A 23,851-nucleotide genomic window follows, 5' to 3' on the forward strand; every position below is an offset into this window, starting at 1 on the left:
ATGCTTTGACACTAAAATGACTAAGCTGGAGTGACAGTAGCTGGGCATTTCACCCAAAAACAGAGGAAAAAAATATGGCAGGTGTTCTTGGCCCTTGTGCCAACATGAAAAACAACCCATAAAGCAGTCTGAATCTTCTCTTGCCATCACTGCAAGGCAGCTGTGTATGAAACAGAGTAACCGGATTTAGCTTGTATATGAAACACTTTGCTAAATTTCAGAGTAATGTAAAGGGGGAAGTAATATATTTACAGCTTCTGTATGCAAGGATGTGCTTGGAGGCAGCAGAAGAAGGTTGGTAAGAAGATTGTTTTCTCTCTTAGTTTTAATATTGACCTCCTTTACTTGATTGTATGACGTGCATGTGTTATGGCTGGACCACATGTGGTTTAATAGGTAAACGGTGAATTACTGAATGGAGAGCTAGCATATTCATTTGATCATTTCTAATGAACGGCTGCCTTTTTCAAATGTGGTCTACTTTATTGATAACACGCCATGCGTAAATGGGTGCGTAAAAATCCCGCTCCATAGTGTTCTGAGGCTAAATGAAGCTCAAATGAAGCCAGATTGAATGAGGTCACGCATTATGTAAACGTGTGTAACCCCTGGTAGTGCAGGTGAAGTACCTCTCTGGCTGCAGATTCATGCATGTGTGAGCTCTGCTCTGACTGTGTGCGCTCTGCTCTCGCTGCTGGATGTCAGCGAGTCACTGCTGCAGAATGGAGACGTGAGAAAACAACCTTTTATTTTCATGAAATCACACCCAAGCTGTTCGAGGAACATTTGTCCCACCCTTTGCTTTGCCTCCACACATCATCTCGTCTTTCGCTTTACCTTTTCGAGGTGGCTGCTAACTAGTAATGGAAGTTCTATCCGCGTACCTGCTGATATGCGTCTGCCTGCGCCTTTCTCTAGCGGCTGATTGGGAGTTTGTGGAGACTAATTTTACTCTCCTCGGTGATGCAATCGACTACAAGGATCCCTGTAAAGCTGGTACTGTGCCTTTTACCTGGTTTTATCGATCTTTAGCATTACCTGTTGATTCGTAGGTTACAGTGTTTGTTTTGGGCTTTTGCCTGCCTATAGGCCACAGACACTTCAGTCACTGTGAGGTTGAAACATTCAACATGTTGCTCTTAACGGTTAAAATTAAAACTCACATGAGACAAAAGTAAATTTTACACTTCAAAACAACTGCAAAGACTAACTTACACATATTTATCTTGTGCCATTAATTAACACTCAAGTATGTGTTATTTTGTGGTAGGGTTATGCTGCTTTTCCTTTTATTTGTCATGTCTTTGCAACTGGTTGCTATCACAAAATAACAGCAAGGAATAGTAGCAATTACATCTGAAAGGTCAAAGAATCTGTGTCACATCACTGAAGAAGTCAACACAAGTCATTATAAGTGAAACCAGACGCCATTTTTTATTCATTTAGCTTTTATATCAGCCTCAAACAATCAATGAGGGCATAACAACACAGAGGAATGATGTCTGTGCAAACAGGGCCAATACAAAGAAAGGTAACAGCATAATTAGGATACATTATCAAGGTTGGACTTGTTTGTAATAGCTCTTGAGTCACCCCAAGTTCAGATGTGTGAGGTCTTGATGTAGTTCAGTTTATCTGACTGGGCCATTGCACATCAGCTGAGTCAGAGTTAGCTTCAAAACTTACACCTGTGATCCCTGGGCAGGAAGATGTAAAAACATACAAGATAAATGATTCAGACTAATATGCAAACAGTTCAAAGTAAAACAAGCGACACACCACATTAAAATTATCTTACAATTTTGTTTTTTTTATTTGGTTACATGCAAAGCTATCAGTGATTACATTAATTCACTTATACGATCATCAGACCATCTTAAAACACACTTTAAAGTTTAAGGATGACCCAAAAAATAAACACCAGTCCTTCAAACAACCTTTCCCCAGCTGATGTAGGTCTGTGGGTCCTGCCTTAAACTCCAACAACTTATATGAACAACACTTTCTCCAGCCCATATAGGCCAGTATTTACAGATGATTAATCAGTTGTAAGTACCAGCATACATCTTCATCTATGGATACTAATATTATGCCGTTTTATCTTCATCAGAATTTGAAAAAATGAGATTTTCCCCACTGAATAATGTCAGAAGAAGTCTGAGATTAATAACTATTATGCATTTTATTGTTTGATAGCCCATAGTATTAACTTTATTGGTCCCCAGTATGGAAATTCATAGTGCAGAGGTGGGGATCATGAAAAGATACGGCTGGCAAGATTGGTCGAGTTAATCACAATTAATTAAGGAACAATCAGAGTACTAATTATTTCAAAATGCATGCTTTATTGTCTCTTTCAACAAATTTTGGCTCAGCAACTACAGCGTCTCCCTGCAGCCACAGTGATGGGAAATAAGATCATCACTGCTCCTTGATTTCTTATTTCACTTTTCAAAGCTCAGTGGATAAATCAGACGTCATCTCAACTTTGTGTCATCAAAAATGTAACTTTTTACTGACCTCTTATTTCCTTTCAGATCCATAAGTTCATTTTTCTGTTGTTCATGTTAAAATCTTTGATCTTCGCTGCACAAACAGGAAATCAGTTACCCTCTTATTAAGTTATTAAAAAAACTAAAATGACAAAAAAAAGTTCTAAATGCATGAAAGTGGAATTTGAATATGCGATCAAAAGTGGATGATTATTCATGATTAACTGCAGAAATTATTGAGATTGATTAACAGCCCTTCAAAAAACACAAAACATATGGGAGCACATGAAAACATGTAAGAACACAAAAATACACAGTTTGAGTACAAAGTACATAAAACCTGTTTAATACAATAACAAGAATAGTCCTAAAGCTGTGGAGTGTAGGGAGTTTTGATTGATAGAAGGAAGTCTGAGATGGGAACCTGATTGAAGAAGCTCGAATTGTTGATCTAATAGATGAGAGCTGCTGACAGGATGGATTTAGCATTGTTGTACACCCTTTTGTTGTACAAATCATAATTGTATTAAATGGCACACAGCTGGAGGGAATCATTAGTATTTTCTAAAGAACTCAGGTTTTAGATATGTCTGCCTTCATTAAGGCATGATAGCTATCCAGATTCCACTCAGACAACTCACATTTCCATTTTCTCAAAAAACATGTATTGCAGCAGCAGCGCATGCTGGTGTTCGGCGTCAGACTCCGGCCTCATTCATCACTCCTCAGATTTGTTTACATGCAGAATTTGAGGAGTGATGAGGCGGCACCTTAAACCACCTTGACTGATGCTGGTGGATGCTGGGATAGTAGTGGTTCAAAAGCATGAATGCAGATTCAAAGTAGAGCTGGCGATAGCAGAGCAGATGGAGAGACTAGAAATCTTACAGTTCAAGCAGACCCTTGAATTGTGAGGAGGTTTGCCAGGTGATTGGATTATGATGCTTGTCAAGTGTGAAATCAGCACAGCTCGAGACAACTCCATTTATAGGGCACTGTTGATATTTCAATTATGCTAAACAAGTTGGAAACACCCATTTCATACCATCAAGCATTAGTAAATACTAGGGCGGTCGAGGGCTTCTTTTGATTTAACTGCATTAATCACATCATTTATTGCCCCTTTCAGGACTCTTTTTATAGGCCACTGCAGCCACAGTTATACAAAATAAGTCCACCACTGATCCCTAATGTCTCATTTCACTTTAAGATACTCACAAACGTGAGTATCTGACAAACAGAGGTTGATTGCCCTTAGTTTAAGATTGTTCAAAAATCCAAAATGAGACAAAAACGAGGGATGCAGGCTATTATCAGCATGTTATCAGTATCAGCAGATATTAGCTTGAAAAGTGAATTATGGCTACACACATATTTTGGCCAAAAAGATCTGCCTATATCAGCTGTAAATATTGGCCTTACAAACAAATATGTATATATGTGTGTAACAACAAAGAAACGAGACTGTGGCAGCCACGGCTATGACTCAGTGCTAAATGGCTAACAGCTTATATCACAGTGTTGCAACATCTGACCACTATTCTGCTATAATATTGTTCACTTCTCACACTCTGTGCTTCTTTTTCAGGCTTTTGTGTAGCGCACAGCTGTCACATTTTGTCACACAGCTGAAGGTGGCACAAACATGGAGTAAAGAATCAATGTGAAACTCCTGGTCATACTGGGGAAAGGCCCAGCCGAGCGTCCCAAACCTCTCCTGTGATGACCCGGCCAAGGAACCCAGGACCTTCCTTGATCTTCTCCGGCAAGTCTCGACAAACACTGACCTTCTGGTCGTCTGACAAAAAGACTGTGCATCATCTCAGCGCACATCTTCTGCATCCCCATCACCTGTTCATGCAGGGGTCCTCCACTATCATCCGCACCAACTGGTTCAATTTGTTAATGTTCTGTCTTCGTCATGTAGGCTGTCCTCAGCCACTCTTGAAGCATTTGTGCCACTCAAAGCCTTGCGGCCACGACATTGCGTCTTCTCCACAAGCCCCTTGCAGAAGTTTGAGATGCTTGGTTGGACCCTTTTCAACTTCGCCAGGAATTTCAATTTGGCTATTTATTCCATGTCTGTGCCACCTCCAGTTATAGTTATATGTTATAGCAGAATAGTGGCAGTATTTTGCACAATACTGTGAAATAAGCTGTGATGTTAGCCAATTGGCATTGAGTTATGAGCGTGGCTGTCACAGTCTCATTTATCAGTTGTCACGCCTCGAACATTAGTGGAGTTTTCAGCTGGACCAACAGACCAATATCAGCTTAAGTCTGTCTTTTTCAGCCTCATTCCTTACTCTTTAAAGTCTGTTTTAAGGACTGAAATGTATTAATTTGGTCATCCTGACATTTTAATTTAAGTGTTTTATGGGCTGAAGTTTTACATCTGAACTACATCTAAATAACTGTAATGTTATCAGTATCAGCTAGAATTAATTTGTAAATATTGGCATACCACATACCTGCAAAAAAAACATTTTTAAATGCAACACAGTGGAATTTCAAAATGCGACAAAAAGGGATATTAATCATGATTAACTACAGAAATGTTGAGATTAGTGGCAATTTTTAATAAATAATGAACAACTATAAATGTTCTATTGATACATAGTTAACATGCATGGTTAGGATAAGGGTAAGGGTTATGAATTCTTACTAATCCATCAATAAAACAATTTTTAGCTGTGTTTTTAAATGACATAAATAAATTATCAATACTTTTTAGATGATGAGTTAGGCTTTACTGATGCTTTACTAGTGCTTTAATAATGCTCAAAGTTTGTAGTTATTATAAAATGTTACCAGCAATTTATAAATATGTACCTAAGCTTTATTTAAATACTTCTACATAAGTACCTGACCTAAATACAAGCATTTATACATATAGCATATTTCCTAGTTTATACCTCTGTTAATCTTTCTTTATAAAAATGAACTTTTGCCTGCGTCATCTAACGTGCCAAACAATGACTTTGAATAGTTGGGGACCTCAGCTTGTTGGGGTCCCTTTCCACTTTTGACTTCTGAAACTTCTCAAACACAGCACTCGTCTCCCGTTGCTCGGAGACCAGAGGTCATTGAGGCCGTGCCAGCTCAGTCCTCCGCTGGACGCCGGTGAAATCCCTCTGGCTGCAGGGCATAGAGTGCACGCTGCAGGGCTGACAGTCATTTACAGTCACCCTTTGCATGAGTGAATTCACTTCAAAGGCTGATGCAGGACCCGCTACGTATTTTCATTTGGACTTTCAAAGAGTGTTACATCACACGGCCAAACGAGGTATTAAATAGGAAAAACCCCAGAGAGCCATTCTGCCTGAGTGAAACAACATGAGATCCCGATTTAAACAGGAAGTCAGGTCATAATGATGGAAACTAAATGTTAATCCCACAGAGGAGAGAAAAATGAGCCAGATGTGTTTGTGATGTCAGAAAGGAGGTTTTAAAGCACGGTTTACTAGTCAGTGACGTACTTCCAAATTTTGGCAAAGAATAAAATTCAGGCGTCATTTAAGCAAACAGGCATTTGAAGTACAGAAATTAAGTTGTTTTGTCTCTTTACCAACATTAAGTGAAGCCAGTAAACAATCTTTAGTACAATAATCTGTCACAGATCATCTCTAAGGTTGAATTTTGTGAACAGCATTAAGGTGACTCTGGTGACCAAATATCTGATGTGACTGAAAACTTGATCTGTCAGATACTTTACATGTTTCTGTTAAAGGTTGAGTGTCAGCAAAGTCAGAATATTACCCATCCTTTCACACTGCTATTGGTGGATAGAGCTTGATCTAACCAGAAATATGCCGTATGTATACCGTCTTTACTCAATAATAATCACAATCCAGATGTCTGGTTGAGTGCAAAGTCCAAACTGTAAAGGATTCAGGCCACATCTTCATTTGGTAAAATGACTCAGCAGTTGGACAGTCCTGTAGTTGAGAGGTGTGTTTACTGATCAAACAGACACATGGTTCCCAGCTCCGGCCTCTTTCAGGGCAGATATCTACCACAGACAGTAAAGCACGAACTGTGTTTTTGGTCCTATTAGCAATAGAGAACTAAAAAAAAACCTATCTGTAATTTCAAATCAGGTTTAAAGATTCAGTAATTTAGATAACCCAGCTGCAATATACTGCTGGAGAGAATGTGGAATGGTGGACGACCATTCGCACATATTTTGGGATTGCCCAATGATGCTTCTTTTTTGGAAAGGGGTAAAGAGCGAGATAGATAAAGTTCTGGGAATTGATTTACAATTAACTCCAAGTCAGTTTCTTTTCGATCTAACACCTGAACACATGTATACCAGAGACCAAAAGCACCTGTTACATATACTCTTGATGACTGCTAGGAAAATGGTGACGATAAAGTGGATGAATTCGCAGCAACCGACAGTGGCACAGTGGAAAGTGTTCTTCTCTATTAAGTTTGATGCTATCTCTTTATTATAGCATTGTTTACTTTGGGGGACACCCCTGATTGGAGTAAGGACTAATTAAAAGGACTAATTTCGCCACACTCATCTGCTGTTAGCAGAAACTTATCTTAGCTAGCAAGACAACAAATAACATCGGTGTAATGACAAGCTTGGATGTAGCTTTAGTAAATAGGCACTTTTTGTCAGAACTAGACATTGCTTTTAAAAAAGAAGAGCATAAAACCACACTAAACGCTTTTCTTGGCAGAAAAGACATTTTTGCTTCTGTCCTGACTGGCTTTGGCAAGTGAAACAGTCTCTTTAACAATAGTGCTAAACAGCATGCTTCCTGAAGTAGAATTCCAATCAATTTTTTCCATTAGACTTTATTGTTAGCCATAATTTCAGAAATATCACAGAAGTAAAAAGGCATAGTTAGATATCAACAGGTTAGTTAACATTCAGACAAACATTTCAATGGCTAAACTAGTTAGCTTAGCTTAGCTTAGTTTAGCTCACTTAGCAGTTTGTATGTATTGTTAAGTATATGCTACAACCCTGGCAGGCAGACATCTCCACATATTATGTGATATGTAACATTAGTCTCATTTCTATCCCTATAATTTACAGAGAAAGTGAAAACAGGAGCACCCTGCAAACAATAAACTCCTCAAGGTGCACAACAAAAAAGACTTACAAGACAAAGAGGTGACATTAAAAAATGTCCTTTCAGTTAGTTTTATTCAAGGCACAACGTGGCGTAACGGACACGTTTCGACTCAGTCTTCTTCAGCGTTGTGCCGCGTCTGTTGTGCCACATTGTGCCTTAATAAAACTACCTGAAATGACATTTTTTGAGTGCTGACATCTCTTTGTCTTGTCCCTATAATTTCCCTAACAACTGAATGAAAAAAATCACCCTCTCCTGGATGGCTACGGATTGTTTCTATCAGGTTTCTGTCCATCTGTAAAGGAGTGCTCGTCCTTTTATTGGACACTAGAAAGCATCATCTGTCTCTTTACGGCGACTTAAGTCACAAACTGAAGTAGAAACAAGGAGAAAACCTTATGTTGTACCATAGACTAGAAATACGTCAGAGTTCATTTTGCCTATCAAGTCCTCTTGAAGCTTCCAGTTACAGACTACATGTTACAATAGCACTGATAATGGTGTGGCAGAGTTGAGCAATGCAATCAATAGTTCAAGCCAGACCAGAAAAACAATAAAGAAGTATAATTTTGAAAATGGTTGAACTTCTTCAGACCCAAATATTGTGTGAGTTGTTCGAAAGTATAACCATGTATATGATGTTAGCTCGCCTGGACACATGGACAGATAACGACAAAGAATAGCTGGGCAGAGATCGGAGGGAGAGGACCCTAACATAACAAGTGCAAGTTTATTAAGAAAACATATGGATCTATTTTCATATTGAAAGGGAGCAAAGAGTCTTGTCTTCACAAAAGCATATATTTGTGAAGCACTATCAGGCATTGTTTTAACTCACTTTAAGTTTTGATTTTAACATTCTATTATCATGAATTTTAAATCTTTATTCATTTTCATGTTTGCCGTAGCTGCCTTTTGGGGAGACATTGCCCTTGATGAAGATGACCTCCGCATGTTTAAGGACGCACACAGTCAAGTCAGTTTAGAACCAACCAACCACACAGACTCAGGTACTAAAACAGAGATTGATTTACTAACCTGTTAATGATTCTAACTGTTCGGCGGCATAAAATAAAGGTTAACCTTATTTAGAAATATTTCTAATGTACAGGTAACAGCACTGCTTCCTCTAGTCCGAGAGCCGCAGACAGACGAACACTTCATCGTCTCCGGAGAGCTGCCACTTCCAGACCTGAACGAGTGTGGCCGGATGGCATCATCCCGTATGTCATCAGTGGGAATTTCAGTGGTGAGTTCTGGATGAAAACAAGAAATCTCTGTGAGCTTTAAATTGCAAGTTTGGTTTGTGCCATTTGAGGTTTTGACCAGCTGACCAGCTTTAATTTCTTTCAGGCAGTCAGCGGGCCATTTTCCGTCAGGCTATGCGTCACTGGGAGAAACACACCTGTGTAACATTCACTGAGAGGACGACTGAAGAAAGCTACATTGTTTTCACCTACAGACCTTGTGGGTGAGTTGGCAACTTAAGAAAGTAATATCAATGAATGAAATATTAAGTTTGCAAGAACTTAAGGTCCAAAAAACAGACAAATACTACAAAAAGTATCAGTAAGATTGATACAACTGATTTTGGATCTTAAAGACCAGAAAAATTCTTTTTTTTAGGTTTGTTGTATGACAGGCAACTGTGTTTATGAACCACCTGGCCAAATTTCAGTCATGAAAAACATCTCTAAGTTTATAAAACTAAGCTTAAAAATCGTAAAACAGAGGCAGTAAAATCTGCTCTAGGATGGTGTGTGAATGAGCCAAAGCCAGGCCAGCCAAGATGAATGACAGGCTTAAGCCTTGCCTCAGCTCTTCTTTTGCCTGGTTCTTGATAGAGGCGTCACTAAAATATTGCATTCAGCTTAAAAATACCTCTTATTTTCTGAAGTCACCGCAACTATTTACATGTTTTATACAGTCTCATGGCCAACATAGGAAATGTAAATATCCTGGATCTTGGCATTTCACATTTATTCACATCTGGCTAGTTATTAAAGAAGCCTGTGGTAAAGAATCAGGGTTTGTTCTGTTAAGAAGGTGCTGCAGGATGTTGATCTGTGGAAACTCTGTCACCTCCTTCAGGTGTTGCTCCTACGTGGGCAGGAGAGGTGGCGGCCCTCAAGCCATCTCTATAGGAAAGAACTGTGATAAGTTTGGCATCGTTGTGCATGAACTTGGTCATGTGATCGGCTTCTGGCACGAGCACACCCGACCGGACCGTGACCAGCATGTGAGCATCATCAGAGACAACATCCAACCAGGTGCAGTTCATTCATTTAGTGCACTGATGTGAATAACCGTGCAAACACACAAGGATGTTTGTCCTTGCATTTAGACTATTGATTGTGTGTTTGACTAGGGCAGGAGTATAACTTCCTGAAGATGGAGCCAGATGAGGTGGACTCTCTTGGGGAGGTGTACGACTTTGGCAGCATCATGCATTATGCAAGGAATACTTTTTCCAGGTTGGCATGTGCTTCCTTTTTTAAGTTGTCTTTTCAAAAGTTTAATTTGTGGAGGGATTTCATCACTTTTATTTGCTGGGTGAAAGTTCTCTAAACCCACTCACACACTTGTTTTCAACTCTGCTCTGGTTTACCTTAAGAGGCCATTGCACAGGTCCATTGGGGTCATCATGTGTTGCTCAGAGCCTTTTTGTTAAGCAGTAGTGATTCACTCTTTTCTTCCTGGCTGTATGTTTGAAAGTCAAAGTGCCATCTTTCAGAGCAGGCTATTACCCTTCTTCTGAATTCTTAATCAGTGACTAAACTCCTTCATGTTTCTGTAATTGTATGGATTTTTTTTTACAACAAAAATAAATCTCTCACCTGTTTTTTAAAATTAAAAGAACTACTGCATGGTAGTTACACATTTATGTATCAGCAAATTTTAAATTGCCGGACTGTGAAGCACAGTGGCTGATTGAGAAGTGGTGCGTGGGGGGGTTTCTCTGGATTCTTGGACCTTGCAAGAAAGAGATAAACATCCTTCATCAGTTCAGCCTTGTTTCAGAGTGCTTATGTGCGCAAAGCTTGAAGACAGTTCCTTAAAGAGCACTTGATGTACAGTTGCAAGAAAAAGTATGTGAACCCTTTGGGATTTCTTGGATTTCTGCATAAATTGCTCATAAAATGTGTTCTGATCTTCACCTAAGTCACAACAATGACAAACACAGTCTGCTTAAACTAATACTACACAAAAAATGATATATTTTCATGTTTTTATTGAACAAACCATGTAAACATTCACAGTGCAGGGTGGAAAAAGTATGTGAACCCCTAGGCTAATGACTTCTCCAAGAGCTAATTGGAGCCAGGAGTCAGCCAACCTGGAGTCCAATCAATGTAATGAGATTGGATGTGTTGGTAAAAGCTGCCCTGCCCTTTGAAAACACACACCAGTTCTGAGTTTGCTGTTCTCAAGAAGCATTGCCTGATGTGAACCATGCCTTGCACAAAAGAGCTCTCAGAAGACCTACGATCAAGAATTATTGACTTGCATGAAGCTGGAAAGGTTACAAAAGTATCTCTAAAAGCCTTGATGTTCATGTGTCCATGGTAAGACAGACTGTCTACAAATGGAGAAAGTTCAGCACTGTTGCTACTCTCCCTAGGCGTGGTCGTCCTGTGAAGATGACTGCAAGAGCACAGCACAGAATGCTCAATGAGGTGAAGAAGAATCTTAGAGTGTCAGCTAAAGACCAACAGAAATCTCTGGCACATGCTAACATTTGTGTTGACAAATCTACAATAAGTAAAACATTAAACAAGAATGGAGTTCATGGGAGGACACCACAGAGGAAGCCACTGCTGTCCAAAAAAACCATTGCTGCACATTTGAAGTTTCCAAAAGAATACCTGGATGTTCCACAGCACTACTGGCAAAATATTCTGTCCATAGATGAAACCAAAATTGAGCTGTTTGGAAGGAACACACAACGCTATGTGTGGAGAAAAAAAGGCACAGCACACCAACATCAAAACCTCATCCCAACTGTGAAATATGGTGGAGGGGCCATCATGGTTTGGGGCTGCTTTGCTGCCTCAGGGCCTGGATGGATTGCTGTCATTGACGGAAAAAGTGAATTCCCAAGTTTATCAAGACGTTTTGCAGGAAAACTTAAGACCATCTGTCCACCAACTGAAGCTCAGCAGAGGATGGGTGATGCAACAGGACAACGACCCAAAGCATAGAAGTAAAACAACAACAGAATGGCTTCAACAGAAGAAAATACGCCTTCTGGAGTGGCCCAGTCAGAGTCCTGACCTCAACTCGATTGAGATGCTGCTGTCATATTTGTCTCAGAGACATCCAGCATCATGAAGTGCTTTAATGCAGACTCTTTCATTTTCAGTGAGCTCTCCACGTTTTACCATTTTGAACAGGAATGAGGAATTTCAAACTGAATTCACCTTTTTATACCCAAATTTCAGCCAGCTCACTGGGCTCTTCTGAGAAGTCAAAAATTAATCAAGCATAACGTTCAAACACTAAAACTCATTTTTCTGTTCAGGAATGCAAGTAAATAACTATAATTTGACATATTTATCAAGAAATAATAATATTGTGCTTTACTGTTTTTTTTCAGTTTTTTTGTAAATCAGTAAATTTGAAAATTCATGGATAACAATAATAATTATATTTTAGCATTAAAAATATCATTTGAGTTAAAGAGCTTCTACATATTGGTGTATTAACCATTGCAGAAACATAGAAAATGATTTTGGTAATTACCAATACTGTTAATTTAGGGCAGCTGTGGCATAAACCTTACTTTGGGTGGTGGTCTAATAAATTTGTTTAGCACTGTAAATTTAAAGGCTCAAAATCTGAGAGAGAAAGTCAAACTTTTTATAGTTCAAAAGGTCAAAATATGAAATTAAGTTAAAATTATTTTTCAAAAGGCAAATATGTGAGATATAGAATTAAATCATGAGTTTCAAAGTTCAAAATATGAGATCAAATTCGAAATCACGAGTTTAAAAGGTCAAAACACAAGTTTAAATTCTAAATAGTGAGTCTAGAATGGCAAATTATGGGATTAAAAAGTAGAAGGTAGTTGAAAAGGTAAAAAACATGAGGTAGAATTCAAAAGCATGAATGTAAAAGGTCAAAAGAAGACTTCAAATTTAAAAATTGTGAATCCTCAAGGATAAAATGTAAAATAAAAATTCACAATGATAAGAATAAGTAATAATTGTGAGATGCAAAATTGAAAATATGAAATGAAAACACTCCTTACATTTTTCCCACATTCTTGACTTTTTATGTAATTATTTTCACTTTACTTTTTTTTACTTTTTTATGACTTAACTTGGATATTTTGAATATTCAAGGTTAAATTTACAATTTTATAGTGGATGAAATCTGCAGATCTCACACCAGTGGGCAAGTTATAATAAAAATGTGATATGATCTTGTTGGCCGGGTAAAACTGTACCACGGGCCAGATATGGCCCCCGGGCCTTGAGTTTGACACCCCTGACCTAGAAGGATGGATGGATGAATATACAGCCTGATCAGATCATCCATGAGTAAAAGTGGACATCTTTTGCAAGGTTTAAAGAAAATCCCTCAAGGTATACTTAGAAAAATTTATACAATTGAGACTTACTTATGACTTAATGATCTGTGACCTTCGACCTCCAGAAACGAATCAGTCTCTCTAAGTGTGTGTGAGTTATTCAAAAGAAAGAATAGGCTGAACATGAGGTCCAGTGACCTTGACCTTTGACCTCTAAAATCTACAATTAAATCTCGGCTCATAGTTGAGCCAGAGTGGACATTTGTGAAAAGTTTGAGATAATTCCTGAAGGGTGGCCCCCCACAATGCTAACACCGTGTCTGACATGTGCCGTATCATTTCTGATTACGGCATTAAAAATAACAGTAATGACTTAATTTGTTGATGATGATCCTTTCTGCTGTTTTAGCTCTGTTAATTTCTGTCTGTTTCACCAGTTAAAACTCCTCAGCAGCTTTAAATCATCCAGCATCATCAGATGAGCTTTTTCACTGACCTGTTATTCATCCTTTTATAAAGCTCCTCTCAACAGGCTCCATAGGAAACCTGATGGGATTTGATCCTTTATTGTCACAGAAATGGTTTTACTCTTGTCTCCTTTTCATTTGTGTCTCGTGCATGTTGTTTCCCTGTTGCTTTTTTCCCTATGCTTTTATTTTTTTGTACCTCCAAGGCCGCTTTACCGGTCTGGGTCATGGAGGCAGGCCAAGCTAAATAAAGGCCTGGCAGCCCGGGCTTTGTTGAACAATTTGGGCTAGAGTGGCCTTTTTCTCTGGCATTCAGGAGCGGGCTCCACTGAGCCGCCTGGCACCGGCGAAAGGCCCCATTCAGACCGCCCTGTTTGCACATGCCTGTCATTCATGGGTGCATCACCATGGGAACTGTGCGATAGGGAGTTCAAAACCCAGGGACAGATAATCAGAATCAATAAAGTATCAAGGTGATAAAAAGGAGGCAGATGTAAAAAGAAGTCTGTCCTCAGCATGGATTATTGATGTTGTACTGATCGTGTTGTTTCTGATCATTCTAACATGAAGAGCTCTGATTTTCTGCTCATGTTTGTGAATTTTCTGACGCAGAGGAATCTTCTTAGACACAATCTTGCCCCGTTATGATGTCAACGGAGTCAGGCCACCTATTGGACAGCGGACCAGGCTCAGCAAAGGGGACATCGCACAAGCACGCAAACTCTACAAGTGTGCAAGTAAGATGCATCATCTGTGCATAAAATTAAATCAATAGATAATCATGTCCTCAAGAGCAGCCTTAACAAAAAGCAAGAGCTTACATTTCCTGTGTTTCTAGAATTTCTAGTGGATTTTTCAGGTTTGAGTTCTAACCCTGTGTGTTTTGATGGTGTTGTTATTAAAGGGTGTGGGGACAGCCTGCAGGAGAGTTCTGGAAACTTCTCATCTCCTGGATTTCCAAACGGATACTCAGCGTATGCTCACTGTGTGTGGAGGATCTCTGTGACCCCCGGAGAGAAGGTGAGTGATAACAAAAGTGGAAGCAAATATTTTGAGTGAGAGTTCTTTGAATACCAATATTTACACATGCCAGAACTTTCTAAGAAACTGTGCCTTTAGCCGCAGTTTTTTTTTCCCAACGTACCCCTCAGATCAAACCAGAATCTTCTGGCACATCATATTCATAATCGACGAAAAATACCTTCTTAAACATGTCTTACAGTATCTGTAGTTGCTGTATAGTTGTGATAATAACGTATAGCTGTACAAATTCCTATGACTAGCCTCAGGCCAGTCCCATTTGGGAATGCTTTCGTTTAGTTATCAAGGTGAATGGTTTACCTGGAAGGCATTTTGCTTATCTTGACACAAACCTTGCTCTCCTCCTCTTTCGTCTGTCTCTTAGATTGTATTAAACTTCACGTCCTTGGACCTCTTCAGGAGCCACCTGTGTTGGTACGACCACGTGGAGGTCCGAGACGGGTTCTGGAGGAAAGCTCCTTTAAAAGGTCTTTGACGTCATTCTCTATAATGCCACTCTCAACCATCATCCAAGAGCAGCACCCCGCAGAAACTGGTGAATAATTTTGTTACCAATCTGTGCCACCCAAATATTTTGTGTTGCTTTTCCAGGACGTTTTTGTGGAGACACACTTCCAGATTCGATCACGTCCACCGACAGTCAGCTGTGGGTTGAATTTAGAAGCAGCAGCAGCTGGGTGGGAAAAGGCTTTTCAGCAGTCTACGAAGGTACAACACTGATCATACCTGGGATTTTCGTATGCATTTTACATGCTTTATTCTCATACCAGTCATCAGCAGTTGCAGCTACTTTTGACGATCTGTTGTTTTCACTCCAGTTATGTTGAAAAATCAGTTCCACTTCTAACTTCTTCTGCAGCGATCTGTGGGGGAGAGGTAAAGCGTGACAGTGGACAAATCCAGTCGCCTAATTATCCCGATGACTACCAGTCGAACAAGATGTGTGTGTGGAAAATCACTGTAGAGGAGGGCTTCAATGTCGGCCTTTCCTTTCAGTCATTTGAAGTAAGTTCACTGTAAAGTTAAAGAGAAAACTAAGAAAATGGGAAAATGTCTTCAATACATCTTAAAGCTTTTAGTTACACATGCCTTAGTTATTTACAGCAAAAATCCACCTGTATAAACATTTCATCATTAGCTGTAGTGAATCTTTGCTCTGACTGCAGGTTGAGAGACATGACAGCTGTGCGTACGACTACGTAGAGGTGAGGGACGGAGGCTCAGAGAGCAGCCCGCTGCTCGGACGATTCTGTGGCTTCGACAAACCCAACGACATCAAGAGCAGCTCCAACCAGCTGTGGCTGAAGTTTGTATCAGATGGATCCGTCAACAAGGCCGGATTTGCAGCCAACTTCTTTAAAGGTCAGAAAGTTGTGTCAGCTATGAACAGCCAGAAAGTAAAGAAACTTCTGATTTAGAAACTGAATCTGCGTGTTTTTCATCTTCCAGAGGTGGACGAGTGCTCCAGACCTGACAACGGCCACTGCCAGCAGCGCTGTCTGAACACGCTGGGCAGCTACAGATGTGCCTGCAACCCCGGGTTTGAGCTGGCAGCAGACAGACGCAGCTGTGAGAGTGAGTGTATGACTTTACACAATCATGACGTCACATTATTCAAACTAAAGAAGAGCCAGCAAAATAGCTTGAAATGTGTGAAATAACCCTTTAATCTTTCCTGTGTCATATCCTTTATTACAGTATTTACAACTGCAAACCAAGGTTATAATAGTTTGTATTTTTAATTACTTTTTATTTTATTTTGTTTTCATTTTCTGTGTTCATTTTCAGTTTAGTTTTAATTAGTTTTTACTGCTGGTTTGTTAGTTTAGCTTTTATTTTGCAAAAACACTTCATTTTAGTTTAGTTTTTATTAGATTTAGTTTTAGGGTTTTTTCAGATAGATGTCAGGGCTAAGTGAACGTCATAGATTTTTAACAATTTCCACCACCCTCCCCCAGCCGGCTTCTACTTCAATCTAGCTGGGCATTACATGCACTGGAGGAAAATACTGTAAGCCAGCTATCCCTGTCATATTGACTGAAGCTATGCTGAACCATATTAGTAGCTAGCTCCAATAGCTACAGTAATGTTAGGACTTACATTGCGTTTTTCTTCCTGTAAACGATGATAAATATGAATAATTTTCAGCTTAATACAAACCTGATTATTGCGTCCCTGGTCTTGAGACGTCACGGAAAAGACGCCAGCTCCACTCAGTTCTTCTTCTACTTGTATTTTCGACAGTCCCGCTTATGGAAGTAGATGACGTAAACGGTGTGCCACGCTAACTGAAATTGAACTGAATGAACCGAATTTTTTATTTTTGAATTTAAGGAATATATAGAGTTGAATGCTCAAGTGATTAAAATACAATTTCAAAGCAAACAAATTAAATTTCAAAGCAAAAAATAATTAAATTTCAAAGCAAATAAATTCCTTTTCAAAACATGAAATTCAAATTCAAATCATGCTATTCAAATGCAATATCATTATTCAAATTCAGTTTCTAGTGGCACAAATCTCAGCCCATAGACTCTGCTTCATTGTTTTGTCATTTGTAGAAGTGTTATAGACTTTGTAATTTTGTGCTGCACTTCTAGGCCACCGTACAGTACACACTTAATGACAAAAGAGAAACACAGCGGTCAGAGATCGGACAGAAATATTTGCAGAGTTGGACAGATGCAGGAGAGAAGTCATCATCAAAACCAAAAAAACCAAAGCACACTGTTGTCTGTTGCATTAATCTGATTGGAAACAGCGTAATGAAGGTCTAAGTAGCCATTTGTTTTTTTAATCTGGCATGTTCACTTCAGAAAGTTCTAAGGTGCGCACATCCCATAGGGTTGAGTACTGAGTGCTGAACCAAAAAGTGTATCAGGCACAACAGAAAAAGTCTGCACACAAGAAGCTGCTCCAAAGGCTTTTTTAATGAAGATTATCACTGCATGTGACATTTTGGACCCTAGCCCTTCATCAGACATAAGCAGACACAGGGAGTACATCTCCATATATGTATAGTCTGAAACACCTGACAAGTCATGTGACATTATTATGCCAATGTGAAGATAAGACATACTAAGAATTATATAAACATGTACACTGCAAGTCACATTTTGAGGAAAATATACATTATTAAATACACAATCTTTAAACAAAATTCCAAATGAGTCAGAGATACATCAATAAAATGGACGAAAACCATCATAGTGACATGCAATGACGAGCAAAAAAATATTAGGTCTGAGGCTTGAGACTGGTAGTCTGCATCTGTGCTGCAGATGCGACGGATGCGGCTAAACTGAGAGATGGGAAGACTCTTCTTGAGGGAGATGGAGTGAAATGATTGTCCATGCAGAATGGAATTTCTGTCTGTACTTTTGCAGTACAGGTTGGTTTCCAGTCTGTTAGAATTTTTATAGACGAGAATTTCCAAGAAGTTCATTTCATGTGCATCAAAGTCCATAGAAAATCTCAGGTGATGATTATTTGTGTCAGTAAAGTAACAAAACTCCTTCAGTTGGGCCTCAGTACCTGTCCAGATGAAGAAGATGTCATTAATGTATCGTTTCCAGTTAGAGATGAAGGGGAGGTAAGGATTGCAATGAGGGTTCATGATGAGATCCTTTTCAAACAGTCCACAGTAGAAGAAGAAAAGAAAGAAGTTTGATGTAAGCACAATCTCAATAAGATCCACTAAACATTGAGTGCTTGGGGTGCAGTCAGGACGTAGATTAAGAAAAAACTCCATTAAATGTAACCCTCCCTCAAAAGGAATATTAGTGTAGAGTGATTCAATGTCCATAGTCACCAAAAAACAGTTGTCATTCAACAAAATGTTCTCTGTGAGAGAACCAATGGCTGCAACAATAGGGCAACCAGGGGGTGTATGAGTAAATCTTTAATGGATTTTATGGAGAATGTAAAGGACAGGAGTGACTGGACATTGTCACACGACTTGTCAGGTGGTTCAGACTATACATACATGGTGGTGTACCCCCTGTGTCTGTTTATGTCTGATGAAGGGCTAGGGCCTGAAACGTCACATGCAGTGATAACCTTCATTAAATAAGCCTTTGGAGCAGCTTCTGGTGCGTGGACTTTTTCTGTTTTGCCTAGTTTCAACTTCAGGACATTGTCAGGACCATGTCAGTACCCCTAAATGCATTGGTTTCTGCATTGCGATTGGCTGATTAGATATATGGGTAGATGAGTAGATGATTAGATATACCCATTAAAGTGACTGGTAAGTGAACTGTGTCTAATGTGAGGCCAGTAAGTTTCTTTTTTACCACAAGAGGGCAGCACTTCATTGCTGCACCTTCTTTAAATTCACTATGAGCTGTAAACTGATAAAACTTGAAAAGTGGCTCTTAAAATGAGCCTTAGAGACCTTTAGGAGATTATTTTTCTGTATCATAACATTTAAATAACAAAGAAGATAAAGAAAACCTCTGATATGGGGTAACCAAGTGTTATATAGTGGTATTTGGTTTAATGTATGTTCAGCTTTTTTTTTACCTTTGATGTAAAAAAAAAGAGCATCATTTCCCTAGACATAAAGAAGGAACCTTAAATCACTTAATGATGTTTATTGCTGTTCAGTTTTTTTTTAACTTGGATGTCTAAGTAAGTCTCAACTCTAACAACAACATTGCATCATCTATGTTAGCTAACACTTCTACTAAAGTCTACACTCTCCTCTATCAGCAGCTGCCTGTGGTGGGTTCATCACCAAGCTGAACGGTTCCCTCAGCACCCCAGGGTGGCCCAAAGAATATCCCCCAAACAAGAACTGTGTGTGGCAGCTGGTGGCGCCGATTCAGTACCGAATCACTCTAGTATTTGATGTCTTTGAGACGGAAGGAAACGATGTGAGTCAGAGAAAGTATTTGTCTTTTGAGAATGTTAAACACGGTCTCATTGTCCTGTGAAACAAGTTAAATGTTTCAATGCTTTCCATCAGGTCTGTAAATACGATTATGTGGAGGTGCGCAGCGGACTGGACTCAGACTCGAAGCTTCATGGGAAATTCTGTGGAGCAGAGAAACCTGAGGTCATCACTTCACAACAAAACAACATGAGAATAGAGTTCAAGTCTGACAACACGGTGTCCAAGAGGGGCTTCAAGGCTCACTTCTTCTCTGGTGAGTCGTGATGAGGGAAGGACTTAATGAGAATAAACGTAAAACACTGATATTTCCATATATTTTGCTGCATTCATTTTACCCTCTACCTTTACGAGTCTTTCATGGTCTGCTGCCGAGAAGGATCCCCACACTGTGATGCTGCCACCAATGTGCTTCAGGGTGGGGGTGGTGTGTTTGTGGTGCTGTGCAGTGTTTGGTGTCCGCCAAGCATAGCGTCTTGTCTAATGGTCAAAAAGCACCATTTTGGTCTCATCAGACCAAAGAACTTTCTTCCACTTGACCATGGAGTCTCCTACATGCCTTCTGGCGAGCTCTAGTCGAGATTTAATTTGAGTTTTCTACAACAGTGACTTTCTCTTTGCCTCTCTCCCATAAAGCTTTGACTGGTGAAGATCCAGGGCAACAGTTGCTGCATTCAGAGTCTCTCCCATCTCAGTTGCTGAAGCTTGTAACTCCTTCAGAGTAGTCATAGGAGTCTTGATGGCCTCTCTCACTAGTCTCTTTCTTGCATGGTCACTCAGTTTGTGAGGACGGCCTGATCTAGATGTGTTCAGTGCCTTTTGATTTTTTTCTATCCATCCCCTGACCTGTACTTTTCAATAACATTTTCTCTGAGTTGCTTGGAGTGTTCTTTTGTCTTTTTGGTGTAATGGTAGCCAGGAATACTGATTAACAGTGACTAGACCTTCCAAAACAGGTGTCTTTACTATCAAACCAACATTGGAAGATACACCTTATCCATATCTGTATAAAAAGCCTCTTTAACACATTTCAATATCTTTAGTTGTTGTATGGTTGTAGTAATGGTTTAAAATTCTCATGTTGTGCCTAGACTTACCTCGCATCTTGGAAGTAAAAGTCATAACATAGGTGAACCTGCTGAAGGATCATGTGGAAATGTAAATTGTGGAAAAAATCTGGCTGACTGAGTTTTAACATAAAGTATGCACAAAGTATTTAAATCAGTCATAATCCATGATGGTCTTGACATTTGTGTCTGTACTCAGCAGCAGATCAGTCTGTATATTTAGTCTCTGTTCTATTTCTGCAGCCTGTGTTACATCTTACATTACTGAAAGGAATTCTGCTTGTCTTTTTAACATTTGCACAGATATTGATGAATGCTCTAAAGAAAACGGAGGATGCCAGCATGAGTGTGTGAACACCTTTGGGAGCTACAGCTGTCAGTGCCGCAGCGGCTTCATGCTGCACGATAACAAACACGACTGCAAGGAAGGTACAGTGTGTTTCTGAGTGTTTCTTCTGTTCTCTTTCTTTGTCCATTCTAAGCGCTAACGTGTTATTTTGATTTCAGGGTTGATTTGTAATGAGTCATTTGAGCCAACATTCTTCTGTCGACACTTGTTTTTGTGATCATTAACAGTTAAATTTGATTTTTACATGCCTGTAAAAACAAACCACAGACCAAAGCGTGGGCATCTTTCAACTAAACTACTTAAAGCCACTTACAGACTCTTCAGAAATGGGAAATCCCCGCAGTGTTTGAGTGTGGAAAAATGTAGTTTTGCTTTCATTTTCTTTCACTTTTAATGGATGTCTGTTCAGAGTAAAACACCCCGGAGGGAACTTGTGTTAAAGAACAGGAAATTATGTGATGCAGCTTTCATTGTTGGGCTCTGAAATGCTCTTTTATGTTTTTCAGCCGGCTGTGATCACGTTGTAAACACAGTGTCAGGCACAATAAGCAGCCCTAACTGGCCTGATAGATATCCCAGCAAGAAGGCCTGTACGTGGTCTCTGTCCACGACCCCAGGCCATCGTATTAAACTGGTATGGACATGATCTCTTTCTCTTACATAAGCCCAAATAATAAACCTGAAAGGAAAAGTTTGCTCATAAATTTCTATGTGTCCCAGGTTTTCAATGAAATCGACATGGAGGCTCATCTGGAGTGTGCATACGATCACCTGGAGATCTACGACGGACGAGACACGCATGCACCAAGTCTTGGACGCTTCTGTGGCGCCAAAAAACCCTCTCCTGTCATCTCCAGTGGAAACAAAATGTACTTGCGTTTTTTCTCAGACAACTCAGTGCAGAAAAGAGGCTTTGAGGTCTCATACAGAGCAGGTGGGCAAGGCAACAATAAAGACTGTTTACATCCAAAAAGCTTGGACTTGAGAGAAAAACTAAAGCTCCAAAAATGTGTCATTTCTTCCAAGCTGTGTTTATCGAGCAGCTTTTTCCCCCACACGTTTACGAGCTACTCCTCTTTTTGACCCTTTAATTTTGTGGTTGTGAATTCCCAGAATGCGGAGGAAGCCTGAAAGCCGAGGTCAAGACAAAAGATCTGTACTCTCACGCCCAGTTCGGAGATAACAACTATCCCAGTGGCTTGGACTGCCTGTGGGTGGTCACTGCAGAGAAGGGGTACGGGGTGGAGATCATCTTCCAAGTGTTTGAGATCGAAGAGGAGGCGGACTGCGGCTACGATTACGTGGAGCTGTATGACGGCGCTGACGTCAAATCTCCAAGGCTTGGGCGATATTGCGGCTCTGGGGTAAGGTTTAAAATACTCTGGCTTAAAAAAAAAAAAAAAAACTCCATCTTTCTTTAAGAACGTCTCATCCTCTGCATGTTTTCACTCTTTTCTCAGGCCCCAGAGGAGGTGTACTCTGCAGGGGATGCCATCATCTTAAAGTTTCACTCAGACGACAGCATCAATAAAAAAGGTTTCCATGTACGCTACACGAGCACAAAGTTTCAGGACACGTTACATGAAAGCAAGTGACTCTTTACAAATATATAAATAAATATATATCCCAAAGCTAAAAGAAGAGCAGCCCTAACATTTAGAGGGACACACCCCATATCCAGGCGAGGAGTGAATGCATGCATCGACACCACAAACACCCACCCACATACTTCACATACACATGAGGTAGAGTGGAGCCCTGCAGAGAAAACTGCAGCTTTACTCTGCTTTATTTTAGAGCTTTATAGAATGAAAGGAGAGGAGTAGTTTGCAGTGATTATTTGAGTAATTTCAGTGGCAGATTATGTCATAGTGCTGTGTTGAAGATATAAAATGTATATATTGTGATATTGTTTGCTTTGTTTTTTTTTTAAATCATGTCAGATGTTTCACTTTTTACCATCTGAGATTAAAAGTTTGAACACTTCTTAAGAATTCAATGCATTTTGTTGCATAATATCACTAAAGAAGGGCATTTGATTATAATAATGTCCAATCAAAGCTGATGTTTTTGTGGTAAATAAACATTTCCTCACTTCACCTCACAGCAGCATATGACAGTGAACAAAATCAGTACCTGATTCTTTAACTAAAGCAATGTTTAATATTCATCAGCTCACAATACCTATACCCATAAAGCTTTGACTGGTGAAGATACAGGGCAACAGTTGCTGTATTTAGAGTCTCTCCCATCTCAGTTGCTGAAGCTTGTAACTCCTTCAGAGTAGTCATAGGAGTCTTGATGGCCTCTCTCACTAGTCTCTTTCTTGCATGGTCACTCAGTTTGTGAGGACGGCCTGATCTAGATGTGTTCAGTGCCTTTTGATTTCTTTGTATCCATCCCCTGACCTGTACTTTTCAATAACATTTTCTCTGAGTTGCTTGGAGTGTTCTTTTGTCCTTGTGGTATAATGGTAGCCAGGAATTCTGATTAACAGTGACTGGACCTTCCAAAACAGGTGTCTTTACTATCAAACCAACATTGGAAGATACACCTTATCCATATCTGTACAAAAAGGCCTCTTTAACACATTTCAATATCTTTAGTTGTTGAATGGTTGTAGTAATTTATTATTTATTTTATTTACATTAAAGGTGTAATAAGAAAGCTGCATTAATGCAGCTGATATCAAAGAGCCTAACAAACAGATCAAATACAAGTAGATTGATTTTGGGAGCAACCCACTCCTAAGCTAAGGGAAACAAAAGCTTAAGGTTAGAAAAGAGGAGGCTGGGGTGATGATGGTGTAATCAGTATTGATGAATAAGTAGGAAGATCAATGAGAAGACATCCTATACAAGAGGAGGCTGGGGTGATGATGGTGTAATCAGTATTGATGAATAAGTAGGAAGATC

At 39.6% G+C, this 23,851-nt stretch overlaps 1 protein-coding gene across 2 annotated transcripts; it reads left to right on the forward strand.

The window, feature by feature from the left end:
- The first annotated feature begins 666 nt into the window (after positions 1 to 666).
- On the forward strand, positions 667 to 22,922 carry LOC121525241 (bone morphogenetic protein 1-like). Of its 2 annotated transcripts, none has more exons than XM_041811116.1 (20): positions 667 to 996; positions 8,497 to 8,598; positions 8,700 to 8,837; positions 8,942 to 9,059; positions 9,680 to 9,858; positions 9,957 to 10,062; positions 14,201 to 14,325; positions 14,493 to 14,608; positions 14,994 to 15,096; positions 15,221 to 15,337; positions 15,489 to 15,634; positions 15,796 to 15,991; positions 16,079 to 16,204; positions 19,340 to 19,503; positions 19,596 to 19,776; positions 20,891 to 21,016; positions 21,443 to 21,570; positions 21,657 to 21,870; positions 22,050 to 22,300; positions 22,397 to 22,922. In XM_041811116.1, the coding sequence occupies exons 1-20, from the start codon at positions 864 to 866 to the stop codon at positions 22,529 to 22,531; spliced, it is 2,904 nt and encodes a 967-aa protein (XP_041667050.1). In that variant the 5' UTR covers positions 667 to 863; the 3' UTR covers positions 22,532 to 22,922. The 2 variants fall into 2 exon arrangements, with proteins under 2 accessions (XP_041667050.1, XP_041667051.1); XM_041811117.1 differs by having other exon boundaries at positions 19,343 to 19,503.
- Positions 22,923 to 23,851: the final 929 nt, after the last annotated feature.

Source organism: Cheilinus undulatus, linkage group 17, assembly GCF_018320785.1.
Source record: "Cheilinus undulatus linkage group 17, ASM1832078v1, whole genome shotgun sequence".
Lineage (NCBI taxonomy): Eukaryota > Metazoa > Chordata > Actinopteri > Labriformes > Labridae > Cheilinus > Cheilinus undulatus.

What these genes read in the sequence shown, in the direction of transcription:
- LOC121525241 (XM_041811116.1), top strand. Translation starts at nt 864, where the DNA reads ATGGAAGTTCTATCCGCGTACCTGCTGATATGCGTCTGCCTGCGCCTT. An exon ending in CAAGGATCCCTGTAAAGCTG is followed by an intron (nt 997 to 8,496) that starts GTACTGTGCCTT and finishes TGTTTGCCGTAG; the next exon opens with CTGCCTTTTGGGGAGACATT. An exon ending in CAGGCCATCGTATTAAACTG is followed by an intron (nt 21,571 to 21,656) that starts GTATGGACATGA and finishes TATGTGTCCCAG; the next exon opens with GTTTTCAATGAAATCGACAT.